This window comes from Mustela erminea, chromosome 8, assembly GCF_009829155.1.
Source record: "Mustela erminea isolate mMusErm1 chromosome 8, mMusErm1.Pri, whole genome shotgun sequence".
NCBI lineage: Eukaryota > Metazoa > Chordata > Mammalia > Carnivora > Mustelidae > Mustela > Mustela erminea.
In genome coordinates, this window is record NC_045621.1 from 8,716,128 (window position 1) to 8,732,564 (window position 16,437).

Consider the following 16,437-nt stretch of genomic DNA (forward strand, 5'->3'; position numbering starts at 1 on the left):
TTCCCTCCCACAGTTAGACTAGGTCTCATAATCCATATGCACATTTATTACAACATTTTTCCCCTAAAAAGAAAGGAGCTGTTAGTAAACCTGTAGTGTATCTTAAAAATATTGTTATCTTAATTCAAAAACATACCATATTTAATAAAAAAAAATCTAGTTCTTGTAGTTTATCACAGCAATACTTTATTCCATACATACAATTCCCTAGTCTTCCTACATTCCTAGTAATCTTGAAATGCAAAGTAAGTCACATTATTGAACACTGTCCTCTTTTTCCTATTTTTTAGTCTGAAAACCACCAACACTGGTAATGCATGTTTTTAATCTGCCTTGGAACAGGGTGTTTTGAACTATGCCAGTCTCGCAGGTCTCGATCTATACAATTAAGATACATGCAGGTGGTAAGTAAAAGATTAACTTAATTATGTGTCTTCCTACTCCATAACCATTTCAAATCATTTTCATAGGAGCCAAGTGAATCACACAATTGTGTTGATATGAGAAAGAGCCCCAACTGGTCTTTCCTTCAATAAGCAACACCCTTTTCTATTGTTATCTGAGAAACTGCCTGTGCAACAGCTGCAGAGCAAAAATAAGAGGACTCAATGAGGAGAATGTCGGCGGAAAACGCAGCAAACATTTCTTTCAAATGAACGTATACTCAAGTTCTGTAGTTAAAGAACCGTACTGAGAGGTCACGTCTGCCTTACTACTGTATTCCAAGGACCCATCACAGGGCCTGGTACACAGGTGTTTAATATATAGTACTGAACGCACAGATGAATAAATGGTATGAGTAAAAAATCAGCACAGTCAACCCCAAGCTGGCTTAAAGGCTAACATTCTCCATTTCACCTTTGGGGACAATTTTACTAAAAAGAAAATGACAGAAGAGTGTACAAATTCTTAAAGGAATGATAATTTTGCATACCGAAAGATCATTATCACATATTAAAAGTTAAATACACGGATAATTCTGAATTGTCATTTCCAGTTGGGGGTTAATCCTAAGCCCTTGGAGAACACTGGTCCACACACAGAGCACCGATGATTCTCTCTCAGTTGAGGTACTTTATACACAGCAATAGGTATACAAAAGCTTTTGAGCCATTCCAATATTCCCGCTGCTCTGATAAATGAGAGACAAATTGTAGGCAATATCTCTTCGTAAGTCTAACTGGTCAACTTCTATACCCTAGGAGGAAAAATATGTATTCATATAAATGAGTTATATTTCAAACTGACAACCAGGACAATTTCATGGCAATACTAAATAAATACTAAATAAATACTAAAATTCATGATACTATAAAAACCATATAAAACTAGGCATATACCTTGGATCTAAATTCTTATTAGGTAATGCTGATTCAGTTAATCGCTGTAATAATTATATTATTAAATAATTAAAAATGTCTAACCAGTAAGTTTAAAAAAAAAAGTTTCACTCAGAAATAATAGCAGAATAAACTCCAGATGAATTAAAAATCTAAGATTAAGAAAATGAAACCATAAAAGAAAAAAATTATGGCTAAATAATATAATAATATAATCTTGGGTAGGAAAGGCCCTTCTAAGTATAACAGCAAAAGTAGAAACTATAAAGGAAAAGCTTAATAGATATGAATTCGTTAAAAACATAAAACTTACTCATTTAAAAAAGAAAATATTATAACACAAATGACTAGATGGGGAAAAAATACCTGTACTATATAATAGAAAGGCATTTAAAGGATAGGTGTAAGAAGACATATACCAATTTAAAAATAGTAATTACCCTAGGGGTGTTATTACCTTTTTTTCTACTTAAATAGCAAAGCAATGAACTCAATGGAGTAGGTTAGATCTATGTTTCTAAATCTTCCCCAATTCAAAATTTTGGGGTCAACTGTAAAAATAACTACAACAATGAAAAATGAGCTTAAGGAGCAATACCTAAGGGTATTTATGAAATAAAGAACACAAAAGTGTATGTATCTCATCAGCATAACTATAAAAGTATGTATTCATTTGCTTAATGACTAACATTGAACAAGGGGAATACAAAACAGTTGGGAGGGCATGTGAGGATGAAAACAGTATTTTCCTTAGGAAATTTAAATAGGAATGAGACTTTAAACACAGATTATCGTAGTACTAGCAACACTTTACCCTGTATTACCTTATCTTAAAACTATATTTATACTGGTCTTCCATCTTTATAAAGAAATACTTCAGTTATATTTGAACTTGAAAATGAACAATGGCTATATTACTCAATACTCGGGCTTTGTGTCTACCAGCTCATACCTGTAAACCACAGGGGCTACCTTAAGGGAACTGAGATGGTCATAACCACAAGCTGTGTATACCCATATGGTTGCTGATCAGGTCACAAGGCCAGAATGATGAAGAGCTACTTGTTGCTGAACACAATTACATAAATACATTCAATAAAGAAAAAAATGCATTCTAATACACAATTTATTTCACTGTCTGGACTATGACATGGGCTAACTGTACTTATTGATAGATGAAATGAAGTGACTCATCAGTTTTTAAAATTAATCATACGGGGCCCCTGGGTGGCTAAACTGGTTAAGCACCAACTCTTGATTTTGGCTCAGGTCATGATCTCAGGGTCATGAGATTAGGCCCCACGTCAGACTCTGTGCTTAGCAAGAAGTCTGCTTGAGATTCTCTCCCTTCTTTTCCCTCACTCCCCCTGCTTGTGAGCTCTCTCTAATAAATGAATAAAATCTTTAAAAAAAAAAAGCAGAAGTAAATCATAAAATACCTCTACCACAAGTGGAGGGAGTTCCAGGGCCTTCTGATAATAGTGGATCGCAAGATGAATCAGCCCCAGTTGGTGAAGACCACGGCCCAAATTGTAGAATGATTCCTGGCAAGGTCCACGTATACTGAGGTATCGATTAAGAAAAGAAAAGCCCTACCAAAAAGATAAACAATTCAGTACTGTAATCACTGGACAAATACGTATTTGAACCAATATAAGTGCCAGGTATACTCTGCACAAAATACAATAAAAAAAAAGAGTCCCATCCTCAAAGAACATAGGTCTGTAGTGTAGTTCCATATCACAGTATAGTCAAGGTATAAAAGATTTTTTTTTAAGCTAAGGATAAAATATTCACAGAAAACAAAGTCAAATGTCACAATTGTCAAAGATCCATAATCTCTAATAAGACAGGATTTTTTTTTTTTGAAGATTCCAAGTTGGCTTTTGTGACATTAGAGGCCAATAAACTTTTTGATTCAAGATGTCTAAAACCTTAAGCAAAATATAAAATCTGAGCCCTTAAAATAATTTTAGAAAGATTTCTTCTCAGGGAGAAGCAGCTTTCTGGGTAAATAGTACCTTTTTGTAAGTTGCCTCTCTTATTAACTTCTTAACCAAAAAAAAAAAAATGTCATTTCTTTTTCTCCTGAAAGCTTCTGACTCAGACTTTACAGAAAAACTGGTTATTTCAGAGTGTAGTCATAATAAGGCAGACTCCATGTGTATTACAGTGTCCAAAAGCAACTTGCTTCATCATCTCTCCCTGTATTAATTTCCACCTTTCCTGTAGCTTCCAGTTACCAGCCACAGAAAGTTACAAACTGCAAAAGTACAAGCGTCCTATGTTAAATAATTAAACAAATATATTATCTGTGAATACAGAATATAAAATGCAACTATTCCCTGGGTGATCTGCTTTCAAATATATGGTCACAAATTTTTCTTCATAAACAAATAATAAAAATTAATGAATCTTTAGAATTAAAGCATTTTAGGGATAAAAATAATTAAGCTCACTAAAAAAAAATCACTTTCTGAATAACAAAAGAACCTACTTCTATATATGAATATGACCTCTATGATACTGAAAATTATGGTTCTTAGTTAAGTAAAATAGACAAACTATTAGTCTCAAATATCAAATCTTATTTTAAAGTAAGAAATTGCAAAAATCTGAGGAAGAATAGTAAATAATCCCAAAAGAACTGCTGCAATGTAAATAAACTTGCAAGGCTTTTGATACAATAATAGGATTTGAGTTACCTGCTACATTTTAAGAAATTTTTAACAAATTTAGGAGACCCCTGAAACACTCAGTAAGTAATTGGTGATTTAAAAACTAGGTAATGGAGGCGCCTGGGTGGCTCAGTGGGTTAAAGCCTCTGCCTTCAGCTCAGGTCATGATCCCAGGGTTCTGGGATCAGGCCCCGCATCCGGCTCTCTGCTCGGGAGCCTGCTTCCCCATCTCTCTGTCTCTGCCTGCCTCTCTGCCCACTTATGATCTGTCTGTTAAATAAACACATTAAAAAATAAAAAAATAAAAACTAAGTAATGGGGACAGACACTTTATCTCTTAGGTACTATGAATTATCAAATACAAAAACTACAAAAATATGACAAAAAATTTTAATGACATAGAAACAAAAGAGTTTTAACATTAAGAATGTTACATTTCAAACATTTTTATCACATTTTTCACTAAAGGGCCCAAGTATACACTGTCTATAAAATACTAACTACAGAGAGAAGAAATCATAAAAGATTTTAGTAAAACATAAGAGTTTTTTTTTTTTTTTTAAGTACTCGAAAGGGAAACAAACTGGTCACATAGCATGAAGAAATAGATTCACGAGAAATTAAAACAATTTAAGAATCATGGTATTTACGATAAAACTTGTTTTTGGAAACTTTTTTAATGGAAATGTTTAAAACACACAAAAGTACAAAGATTAGGACAAAAAACTCCTATACACCCATCTCTTATTGCTTGATCTCTATCCCCAACAAATTAAAAACTGCTGTTTAACGCTGAGTGCTTTGAAATTTAGCTTCTAAATTACTTTGAAGTATATAAAATTTTTTCCTTACCAGGCCAAAAAACTACATATTTTAACTATTTAATATAAGTCAATCCATAAAAATTTCCTATCAGGCTTTACCAGAACATAAGCTTAGTGAGGGCAAGGAATTTCGGCCTGTACACTCACTGCTACCTGCCCATCTCTGGCACAGTGCACCTTCATTACATATTTAATTTATACGCAATCCTACATACTTCATACAGCAAAAGTATCCGTTAAGAGAGAAAAAAAGCACAGAGCAAGAAGTGGACAAGTATCACAAATAAATACCCAAGAAAAGGAAAATTTCTGGGCTTTCATTTTTACTTTTTATTATAAAAATTTTCGAATATACAAAAGTAAAGAGAACATTGTAATGGACCCCAATACCCAGCTTCAACAGTTATCATCTTTTGAATTTAGGCTTTCTATTAACCATTTTACTTTTGAAAAACAAAACAAAAAATCCTTACTAAATCCTGCTACTCCATTCAAACCAACATATTCTTTCTTTCCAAACTACTTTAAAAAAAGTCTTTAAAATGCATCAAACATATAATCCTTTCTGCAAATAAATACATCCAGTGGTGAAAAGAAAATAAGTAATCAAATAAAATGCATCAAACATACAAACATAAAAACAACACAAATATTTTAAAACAGAACTTTTAAAAAGTTTTGTTCACAGTGGTGAACAAAACAGATGACTCCCTCATCTTTTGAAATATATATATATATATATATATTTTTTTTTTTTTTTTTGGCGAAAGAACATGCACCTTGTGGAAGAGGGCAGAGGAAGAGAGAGAATCTTAAGCAGGCTCCACTCCACTTCTCCAAGATCATGACCTGAGCTGAAATCGAGTTGGATGCTTAACCAACTGAGCCACACAGGCATCCCTGGAATTTATATTCTTATTAGAGAACACGAGCTACATAAAAAAGTAAACAAGAATATGAAAAGACTAATTTCAAATTTCTGTTAAGAACCAGAAAGCTTGGGGCATCTGGGTAGCTCAGTGGGTTTAAGCCTCTGCCTTCGGCTCAGGTCATGATCCCAGGGTCCTGGGATGGAGCCCCGCATCGGGCTCTCTGCTCTGCAGGGAGCCTGCTTCCTCCTCTCTCTCTGCCTGCCTCTCTGCCTACTTGTCATCTCTGTCTGTCAGATAAATAAATAAAAATAAAATCTTTAAAGAAAAAAAAAAAGAACCAGAAAGCTTTAAAAGCAATCTGTTGGTGATGATGTAAGGAAATAGTCACACAGCCACATACACTCACATTATTGTATAAATTTTCATACATGTATTTTAAATGGATTTACAATAAATCAGTCTTCAGGACCTAGAAGGCTGGATGCCTCAGGGGCTCTAGAATTTACGAAAGCCTCCAGATTCTGCTATCTTCTTTCTGTATGTTCTGGCTATAAACGCATTCTACATGGCTACTTAAGTCTTAGCCAGGAGCACCACCACATGTTAAGTCCGTGAGTGCTGAACACAGGGACAGGTGTTGGGAACTCTCATCATGTACACTAAGCAGGTATAACTTTTGAAGCAAGACAATAAAAGCATTAAGTATATTCATTTTTAAAGAATGTAAAACCAAGAAATGAGAAAGCCAAATGAATTACCTGCACAGTGAGAGCATGTCTCCTTAAGACATACTTCTGAGATGCCATGTGAATAAATGTCAGGCCTATACAGAGGCTGTAGAGAGGTTCATGGGGATGGGTGCGAAAGGCTTGCACATATTGTCCTGAAAAAAGAACAGTGATGTCAAACGGTGTGACACGAGCATGGCTCCTTGTTTCTTCACTTATTCAAATGTATTTTATGGCTAAACAGAACTGATTTTTAACATATGCAAGGTATGTTTTCTAAAATATCAACCAGATGCACATTAGTTTGGATTTTAAAACAATGCATAAAATATAATAAAATTTGGAGGTTTTTTTTTTTTTTTTTTTTTAAAGATTTTATTTATTTATTTGACAGAGAGAAATCACAAGTAGACTGAGAGGTAGGCAGAGAGAGAGAGAGAGGGAAGCAGGCTCCCTGCCGAGCAGAGAGCCCGATGCGGGACTCGATCCCAGGACCCTGAGATCATGACCTGAGCCGAAGGCAGCGGCTTAACCCACTGAGCCACCCAGGCGCCCAAATTTGGAGGTTTTACATCTATAAATGTATCTTGACTACAAAGATGAAATGTGAGCAACTGAAAGTAACTTTCTTCTAGGCACAGCTAGACACTTCCATGTAGAGTAATATTTCTAAAGTAAACAATTTATTAATTATGATCATAAACCTACTTTATGATCTTAAATCTATTTTAAAAGAAACAAGAGAAGGTGTCTTTTGGCAAATTCGTCTGTAAAATTAAATGACCTGTTTTTTATGAATTCAAATATGATGGATCATGGAGGTGAGAAAAAGAAAAATAGTTCTGTTCTGTTTTTTAGATTATGGGTGTTGTTTCCTGAGAAAAAGATGTTTTCCGTGTTTCCATGTATTCTATATATGCAATTATTTCATGTCAAAAACTTAACCATATGAGATAGGGGAATTGAAGAAAATTTTTAAGCAGATTTTTCTTCTAAAGGGATGATCTAGAATTTGTCATACATAAATAAAAACCTCCATTCTCTCCAGCTTCTATGCCAGAAGGTTCTGCACCCCAGAACCTCTTTAGCAGCACAGACGGTAGACTGCCATTTGCACTTTCTATTTTTACCCTTGTAAAAGGTCCTAAATATAAGACAACAACATAAATCTCTCCTTTATATTTCTTAACATTAAACAAACAATTCCCCATACAACAGACGAGTTTCAACATCTGATGTGCAAGGTTACTGGCTGAACGATTACAAAAATTCCGGCTATACGTGAAGAAACACTGAAAGTATTAAACAGTCAACATCCCAGTTTATCCAGAAGTAAACCTGGCAACATTAGCTTTTAGCCAGCAAGAGACACATGCCTCATTTTAAGTTTAAACATTTGGCCAAATATTTTTCTACTTACTTGCTTCTGATTCATTATTACAGAAGATTTCAAGTGATTAATTTTCCCTGAGTTTAATTACAATTAGCAGGCACCATGTAAATAAATCTTGACATAAAGACTTGTCTCCTCAAGGAACTATCAGCAAATCTTAAATCCTTTTTTGTACTACAGCAAATTAAAATCAGGTGGCAATGTATCCATAATTAATGAAAATTATTTTAAAAACAACCCGGGGCACCTGGGCAGCTCGGTTGGTTAAGCTTTTGTTTCTTGATTTTGGCTCAGGTCATGAGACAGAGCCCTGTGTTGGGCTCCATGCTGGGTGTGGAGCCTGCTTAAGATTCTCCTGCCTTCGGGGCCCCTGGGTGGCTCAGTGGGGTAAGCCGCTGCCTTCGGCTCAGGTCATGATCTCAGGGTCCTGGGATCGAGTCCCACATTGGGCTCTCTGCTCGGCAGGGAGCCTGCTTCCTTCTTTCTCTCTCTGCCTGCCTCTCTGCCTACTTGTGATCTCTGTCTGTCAAATAAATAAATAAAATCTTTAAAAAAAAAAGATTCTCCTGCCTTCTCCTCCCCTCTTTCACTTGTACATGCTCCCTCTCTTAAAAAGGGGGGCACCTGGGTGGCTTGGTCAGTTAAGCGTCTGCCTTCGGCTCAGATCATGATCCTAGGGTCCCGGGATTGACCCCCCCAGTGGGTTATCTGCTCTGCAGGGAGCCTAACTCTCCCTCTCGCTGCCGCTCCCCCTGCTTGTGTGTACTCTCTCTCTCTAATAAATTTTTTTTAAAAATCTTCAAAATTAAAAAGAAAAAAAAATCAAGCCTCAGCAGGGGAACTGTTAACCTTTAAAATGAATTATGACTTACTTCAGCCTTTTGAAACCAAAGCTTCATAAGGAAAATAAGTATTAATATTATCATTGTTGCTAACAGCTCCTTAAGTATATGGGCCAGGCATTAAAAAAATACTTTATATTACACATTTAATTTTCACAATAATTTATAAGGTAGGTCCAAATATTACCTTCATTTCAGAGATAAAGAAACTGAGTGCGATTTAAACACAGGCAGTTCCTCTCCAGAGGCCGACCTGTTAACCACCACTTCATCCACACTTGACAAAGTCATGTCGAGGACACTTACCAAGCGCATGCTTGAAACTACCAGATACAAATGCATTGTGTCCATTTAAGACACACAGGGCATGATTATCTGGGTTTTTCAGCATTAGACGAAGACAGAAGCGATGATGTCGTACTTCTTGGGAGTGCATGGTAACCTGATTGAAAATGTTCCAGAGCTGAGGTTTATTGACATTTTCCATTACCATTACCCTAAAATTGCAGAAAGACGGTGAAGATAAAAAATTGTGTAAAAGAAAAACTTCTATTTCTAAGAATGAAATCCTTCAGTGAAGCAACATCTTCCAAGAAAAAGCACATTGTCTCAATGTATTTAAACAGAAACATTTACACAAAGATTTTTCCCAGAAAATGCTGCTTAAGTTAGTATTTCTACATCTTGTTTGTTCTTTTCAACACAATAACAAAAAAATCAAGTAGTTTAAGTTTCACCGTTTCTCCCCCTGACCCTAGAGCTGCAGTACAATGAACAGGGAATAATAGTTAATAATAATGTGTACCAGACATTGTTAAAAGGCCTTATATATAATAAACCACTTAGCCCTCACAATAATCCTACCAGGTGATAGTATTATGATATCATTTTATAAATGGGGAGATTAAGGCTCCCCAAGAGGCTATATAAGAGGAGATGCCCCTGAGAATCACCAATGACTTGAATTAACCAGTGAGCAACAAGAGAGTTAAAACACCTTATTAATTCTTGAGCATAAGAGACTAAGCCAAAGTGAATACACATACTCTTTCAACGACTCTAAAATAAACTATTAGAAAATTACCTGATATAGTTGTATGCCTTTCTGAAATTTTTGTCCAGTATTGCAGCAGAAAGACCAAAGTATTCTAGTTCTTTGCGTTTCTGCTTGTCATCATAAAATGAGTAATATTCCAATGAAGAATCCACAAGTAGCTCAGCCTCCTGAAATCGGGATAGGTCACACAAGCAATATATGGCCTTCAATAGAAGGTTCCACCAGTCATCTTTTGTCAAGACACTCGTGAGTACAGCAAATATTGCTAAAATGATACCAGTGAAAATCAGTTAGGACACTGTACTTTAGGAAATAGCAGTATTAGAAAATTTCATATGATCAGTTTTAAGGTTAAATATAATAACCACAATCTATGGGCCTGAATTCTTGCCAACACTCTTCTGATAATATGAGAAGTGGTATTTGCTTGTTTACACTACTTCAACACCACCCTTTCTGTTCTGCTTAACAATCGGCAATCCGAGATTATTCTTACTTTGGAGCTGTCCTCTACAAAGTCCAGCTACCTCATTTATATCTTGGTGCTAGGATACATGATCCTCTAGGGCAGTACGAGCCTGTATTCCATGACTGAAGTCAGATACAGGATTCTACACATAAAAAGCATTCAAATGTGTGTTAACAAAGCACTCCAATTTCATAATTTGAGATTCACATTGTTCTTGATCTTGTTATAATCTTAATTTTTTCTCTGCCTCAAAATTTCCTTCCTTAAAAACCTTGCCCTCTTTGTAAGAAGCCCCTTTTTATAAATTTGTAAATCTTGAGAAATATTGAAATCCACAAAATTTTTTAGTCTTTAACCCAGAATTCTGAGACTCTATCCTATCCAAGTAGTCAAAAATATGGATACAGGCATGACGATGCTCACTGCAGTACCATCTATAAAAGAAAATTATCAGAAGCAACCATATATCAAAAAATAAGGGAATAATTAAAATATGGAACTATCAATGGAATATTACACATTCCTTAATGGTAACAGCTATGAAAAAGAGCAACATGAGAAAACATCTATGAGAAAATGCTGAGTGAAAAAAATCAGGATACAAAGATGCATGTAACGTCGAAAGGCCTTGCATCCTTTCCTGGTATACACCAGAGTAATGTGATGCCCACCAGGAGGAAATGAACTCACAAAAAAACCCTTATGAGCCTAAGAAAAACGAACAATAGATCTGAAAGGAGAAAACAGTGAAAGAGAAAACCAGGAAGGATCTATAGAAAAATAAACCTTAAGGAAATAGTCTTAAATACATGAAGCAGAGTCTACCTTTGCGCGGACTGTTGAGACAGCAGGGTTCTGAGGCATTTATGACTAGATTCCGAGCAGCTGACCCCCATTCGTTTCCTGACTCTACCCCCTGCAAAACCTTGCTTAATAATGTGCTTATAGCGATTTAGCTCTTCTGGATTCGAAATCCTATCTCCTGGCACACTGCCATGACTGTAACAATTATTTAACAAGGTCTACGGACTTCATTAACAATGAAATAATTTTCTGACAGACCGATCAATTCCAATTTAAACTTTTTTCAAGTTTTCTGAGTAATAACCTCACCCAAACGTACCTGATGCATTACCAGCTAAAAACAGATGCCTTTTAAAGTCGTATTACTTGAGAGCGCCGAATCCTAACCACTAGACCACCAGGGAGCGTCTAAAGTCGTATTACTTGAGACTGGGTCAAAGCAATTTATTTTCAGAGTTTCTATGACTACATTTGTCAAAAATGAATTTAACAGAGAATGAAACATGTAACTGAAGTCACTGAACAAATACAGTAATTTATACTGCCATCTCATCTTCACAGATTTCTTAAAATAAGGTATATTTTCTTCTTAAAAAGTCAAAAGTTCCATTTAGTGTTTTCACAGGAAGATCCAAGCAGATGTTTTCCTTCAATTTTCAAAAGTTAAAGTATTTACATAACCTTCCTTTTCTTTCTCAACATCAAATGAGTTTATTATACTTAAGGAATCTGGATTAGAAAATTTTATTTTATTTGAAAAGGGTATATTTTCAATTAGATTACTATCAGGTGATACTTCAGGAGTATTTTATGTAATAAAGCAAATGAAAGAATTACCTTTTGCATCACAATTTGCTGTCTCTTGGTCACTGTTGTCTGATATTTTGTCTCTTGACACTTTAATAAGGTAGAGATGCCTCTCTCCAGATTTGGAACTAGATATCAAACAAACTTGGGCTCTGTTCATTGCTACCTAAATTAAACATAATAATTTGAGTTTTTTTAGTCATATTATTTCTTTTTAATATTTTATTTCTAAGTAATCTCCATACCTAATGCAGGGTTCAAACTCATAATCAAGAATTGCAAGATCTAGCAACTAAGCCAGCCAGGCCCTCAGATCATATAACTTTTTAAAGAAAATCTATTGTGGGGGTGGTATGACTGGGTGGCTCAGCCAGTTAAGCATCTGACTTTGGCTCTGGTCATGATCTCAGTCCCGGAACTGAGCCCCACACTGAGCGTGTCCTCAGTGCGGAATCTCTCTTCCTCTGTTCACACGCTCGCTTTTTCTCTCTTTGAAATAAATAAGATCTTAAAAGGAAAAAAAGGAAAGAAAAAGAAAATCTGTGGGACACAAGTATTGCAGGTGTGCCTGTAATCTTCAGTAGGAAAAAAAAGGCCAAATTATTGTGCATTTAAACACCTAAAAGAGAATGAATAGATTTATTTTTTTCTTCCTACCAGAGGAATGTAGATCACATCTTAGTAGGGAAAAAGAAGTTACATAAATTCTTACGCACAAACACACACAAACTACTTCCCAACATAAACACTAGACTAGAAATGTCACACGTGGAAAACATTTTTGCAAAGCAAATAATTCTGGCACATAGACACCACTATCCAGAAGGCCAATATCTGATTATTCTATGGTTCTCACTTTTCTAGATAGGTACTAGCGAAGATTTTATTTCACTTACTCCACAGTTAAGTTTATGCTTTCATGTAGAAGTTTCAATTACAGTCGACCCTTGAACAACACAGGTATGAACTGCACAGATTCATTTATACATGAATTTTTTATAGTATAGTACTATAAATGTATTTTCTCTTCCTCCTAATTTTCTTAACATTTTTTCCCCAGCTTCCTTTATTGTATGTATATATAATACATACAACCTACAAAATATATGTTAATCAGCTGTTCACGTTATCAGTAAGGCTTGCATTTAACTGTAGGCTATCAGTAGTTAAGTTTTTAGGAAGTCAAAAGTTACACATGGATTTCCAAGTGTGTTAGGCTTGGTCTCCCTAATTCCCATGTTGTTCAAAGGTCAACTGTACATACAATTAAGCTCTTAGTCTTCTGTCTATATCTGACTTTCATTTTCCCCAAAAGTTTAACACCTATACTGGGGCGCCTGGGTAGCTCAGTGGGTTAAGCCTCTGCCTTCAGCTCGGGTCATGATCTCAGGGTCCTGGGATCGAGTCCCACATCAGGCTCTGCTCAGCAGGGAGCCTGCTTCCTCCCTCACTCTTTGCCTGCCTCTCTGTCTACTTGTGATCTCTGTCAAATAAATAAATAAAATCCTTAAAAAAAAAAAGTTTAACAGCTATAATCTATGTTTAAATCAAATTTGAAACATTTAAAAAGTCAACAGTGCTAATGTACGAAAAGACCATTACCCACCTTTAGAAGCATGGCTAACATGGTAAGTAAGGTGTCCACATAACCACACATTTTGCCTTGAGAAAACAGTAGAGTAGAACGATGAAGCAGTAACTTCAGTTCCTAAATAAATGAGCACATGATAATAAATGTGACAAGATTCGTTTCTGCAAGTTGTTTTGTTTGCACAGAAAAACTTTAGAAATCAAACCTTAAGAACATTTGCTTTATGATCTTTCACAACTTAAAAATCCAATATTTTAGATACTGTAATTTATAATGTCTAACAAGAGGCTGAAACGTAAGATTCAAAATCACTTTTCAAAAATGCTGAGGGGTGCCTGGGTGGCTCAGCTGTTGGACATCTGCCTTCAGCTTTGGTCATGATCCCAGGGTTCTGGAATCGAGCCCCGAATTGGGCTTCCCCACTCAGCTGGAGGCCTGCTTCTCCCTCTCTCACTTCCTCTGCTTGTGTTCCCTCTCTTCCTGTGTCTCTCTCTGTCAAATAAATAAATAAAATCTTAAAAAAAAAATGCTGAATTTAATATACTAAAATAAACTTTTTGGATATACGCTGTAGAGACATCTTTAATGGAGGAGAAAGTTCAAAAATATAATCTACCAAGAAAAACTTCCTTTTATGTGACAGCCTACCTGCTGTGCAGCATTTGCATCTTGTGCTAAAGTATCTGGATCATACATGGGCTCCAGAGCTTCCAGAGCTTTCTCAGGACGACCCAGCTGCTGCTGAAGGGTGGAAAGTGAAATTCTTGCATCCAAATGAAGGGGGGCCAGATCAACCACTTTGCCATAGCTTTCCGCAGCACGTTCCATATAGCCTAAGGCCTTTAAACATTCTAAGATGATGTTAAAAAAAGCATAAATATGATCTACAGATCTGTAAGAGTGCCAAGATTATTTTTCCATCTAAAAAAAACTTTAGAGCAGTAAAAAAATACTTGTAATAATATTTAGTATAAAAATTAAAGTACTAGAAATAATATTTCTAGTACTTTAAAACAACTAACTCATCTAATCTCCATCTATCAAATGATCAATCTATCGATTTCTCTAACTAAATCCAAATAGGATTTGTATCCAAACAAGGATACAAACAACATAGATATACAGTTTGGAGATCTGCTTTATTCACTTAGCATTACGCTTTCAACACTTCCCACGTCTTCCTTACCATTCTGAACATTTATAACATTCAACCGATTATTTATTTTACCATATTATCCGATATTTGGGTTATTTCCAAATGTTTACTTTAATAAATAACACTGCAGTAAACATTTTCATGTATATAAGCCGTAGTTTAAAAACTGGCAAGCCAATCTAGCCCACAGTTCCGTTTTTTAAGCCATAGTGCTGTTAAAAACAATACACGGTCTATGTTTTTTAAAACTGGGATTTTTATGAACTCCCAAGTTACTGGATTCTTTTGAAAAATACGGATTTGAGAAACAGCAGCAGCATCCTTCAGAGAGGATTCTCCAGTTCTCCCCACTACCTTGAGTCTCTTTACTTGCCTACTTCACTCACTTTGTTACTTGCCAGGCTCCTAGGTTCCATGACCCCCAATATAAACTATCTCATGTCATACTCAATTATTTCCTCAGGGCAAGTTCTCAGAAGGGGATTCTTGGGCTCTATTCCTCAAATTTTATGTCAATTAATCATTAAGTCCCATCAGTTGAATTCCCCACTGTAAAAGTGATAACACTAATCTAGGACTTTTTTAATCTCATTCCTTTTTCACTGCTATTACCTCCTAAAATGGTACTTTTGCCTCCAATTGCTTTCCTAAATCTCCAATTTCTCAACTCTCTGCTGAGTATCATCCTCAGGTTAAACTGATAACAGGCAATAAAATCTCCAACTCCTCACTCATGTCTTCAAAATTCAAATACCACAAATACTGTAGTTTTTATGATGGTATCACACCTGTATTCATGTTCAGTCATCCAAACGGTAAAGAGTTATCTCTAAGTGTTTTCTGCAATTTCCTATCTGCGAGATGTCTCAAAATAACCCAGACTGTCAATCAATGCTTCTCTAGCTATAGAGTACCTTCAACCATTATGTAATATTTTAAGAACTATTAGAACTTTCTGCCATCATGTAGTATTCTAGACAAAGACTACTCAAATTTTAATGCATCTTTTATGTGGGTTCAATATAAATCCTATTAGAGTATATTTTGGCTTTCATACATTTAAGAAACTTTGTTGTTTTTCTTAAGTTATTTTTTCTACATTATTTCAGATTATTATAAATTTAGATGCAATAAAATGAAGATACATAAAACCTAATCTTGAGCACATCTGCAGCTCAAAGAACACTCAAAAAACATTAACTTTTCCCCCAAAATAACATATTTAATATCAATTCATTAAAACTCTTGAAAATTAGACTGCACCCCAAGTCTGACAATCTATTATTAAACATTGGAGCCTATGGTTAAGACAGGTGAAAGACACATACAAGATATTTTTTAACACAAACATGTTAGTCCTACTTCATGCCGGTACCATTAAATGAATCACTCTTCCAAAGCATTAGTGTGGGGGAAATCAGGTAGTGGCATACCAAGACAACTGACAATACTGACATTCATAGGATTACTGAGTCACTACGTTACACACCTGAAACTAACGTAACACTGTATGTCAACTATACTCAAAAAATAAGCAAACAAAAAACCCCGACTTTCAGAAACTGCGCTGAAACCAGAAACTTTCACTTTCACCAAGACATTAACATTTTAAAATAATTATTACCATCTTAGGAAAGTAAGTTCTTGCCTAGTTATATGATTAAACTTCTCCCTCCCACAAAAAAATTACCTGCATGCCGGAGCCAAACTACGGCAAGGTTGTATCTTTCAGAGCAAACCAGTGCACTAAGGAGGGGAAGTGCAGAACTATATTCACCGACATCCAAAAATGCTTCAGCAACATCTAGATAGAGGTCTCCCATATCTTCAGGATTCTGTTCCACTAGTGTTGTCAAGAGAGGCTACATCACAAAAT

The 16,437-nt window shown here is 35.5% G+C and overlaps 1 protein-coding gene across 2 annotated transcripts in view; it reads right to left on the reverse strand.

Moving 5' to 3' along the window:
• Positions 1-273: 273 nt before the first annotated feature.
• Positions 274-16,437, reverse strand: part of GTF3C3 (general transcription factor IIIC subunit 3) — a 38,002-nt gene continuing 21,838 nt past the window's right edge. The window contains exons 10-18 of one of the 2 annotated variants that reach the window (XM_032354272.1): positions 16,252-16,423; positions 14,054-14,256; positions 13,421-13,522; positions 11,845-11,980; positions 9,762-9,999; positions 8,984-9,174; positions 6,473-6,597; positions 2,780-2,932; positions 274-1,198 (exon numbers count right to left, since the gene is read on the reverse strand). In XM_032354272.1, coding sequence (XP_032210163.1) covers positions 1,076-1,198; positions 2,780-2,932; positions 6,473-6,597; positions 8,984-9,174; positions 9,762-9,999; positions 11,845-11,980; positions 13,421-13,522; positions 14,054-14,256; positions 16,252-16,423 — 1,443 coding nt within the window. In that variant the 3' untranslated portion in view covers positions 274-1,075. Of the gene's footprint in view, positions 1,199-2,779; positions 2,933-6,472; positions 6,598-8,983; positions 9,175-9,761; positions 10,000-11,844; positions 11,981-13,420; positions 13,523-14,053; positions 14,257-16,251; positions 16,424-16,437 lie in introns of those variants that run through there. The other variant, XM_032354273.1, reaches the window with a different exon arrangement.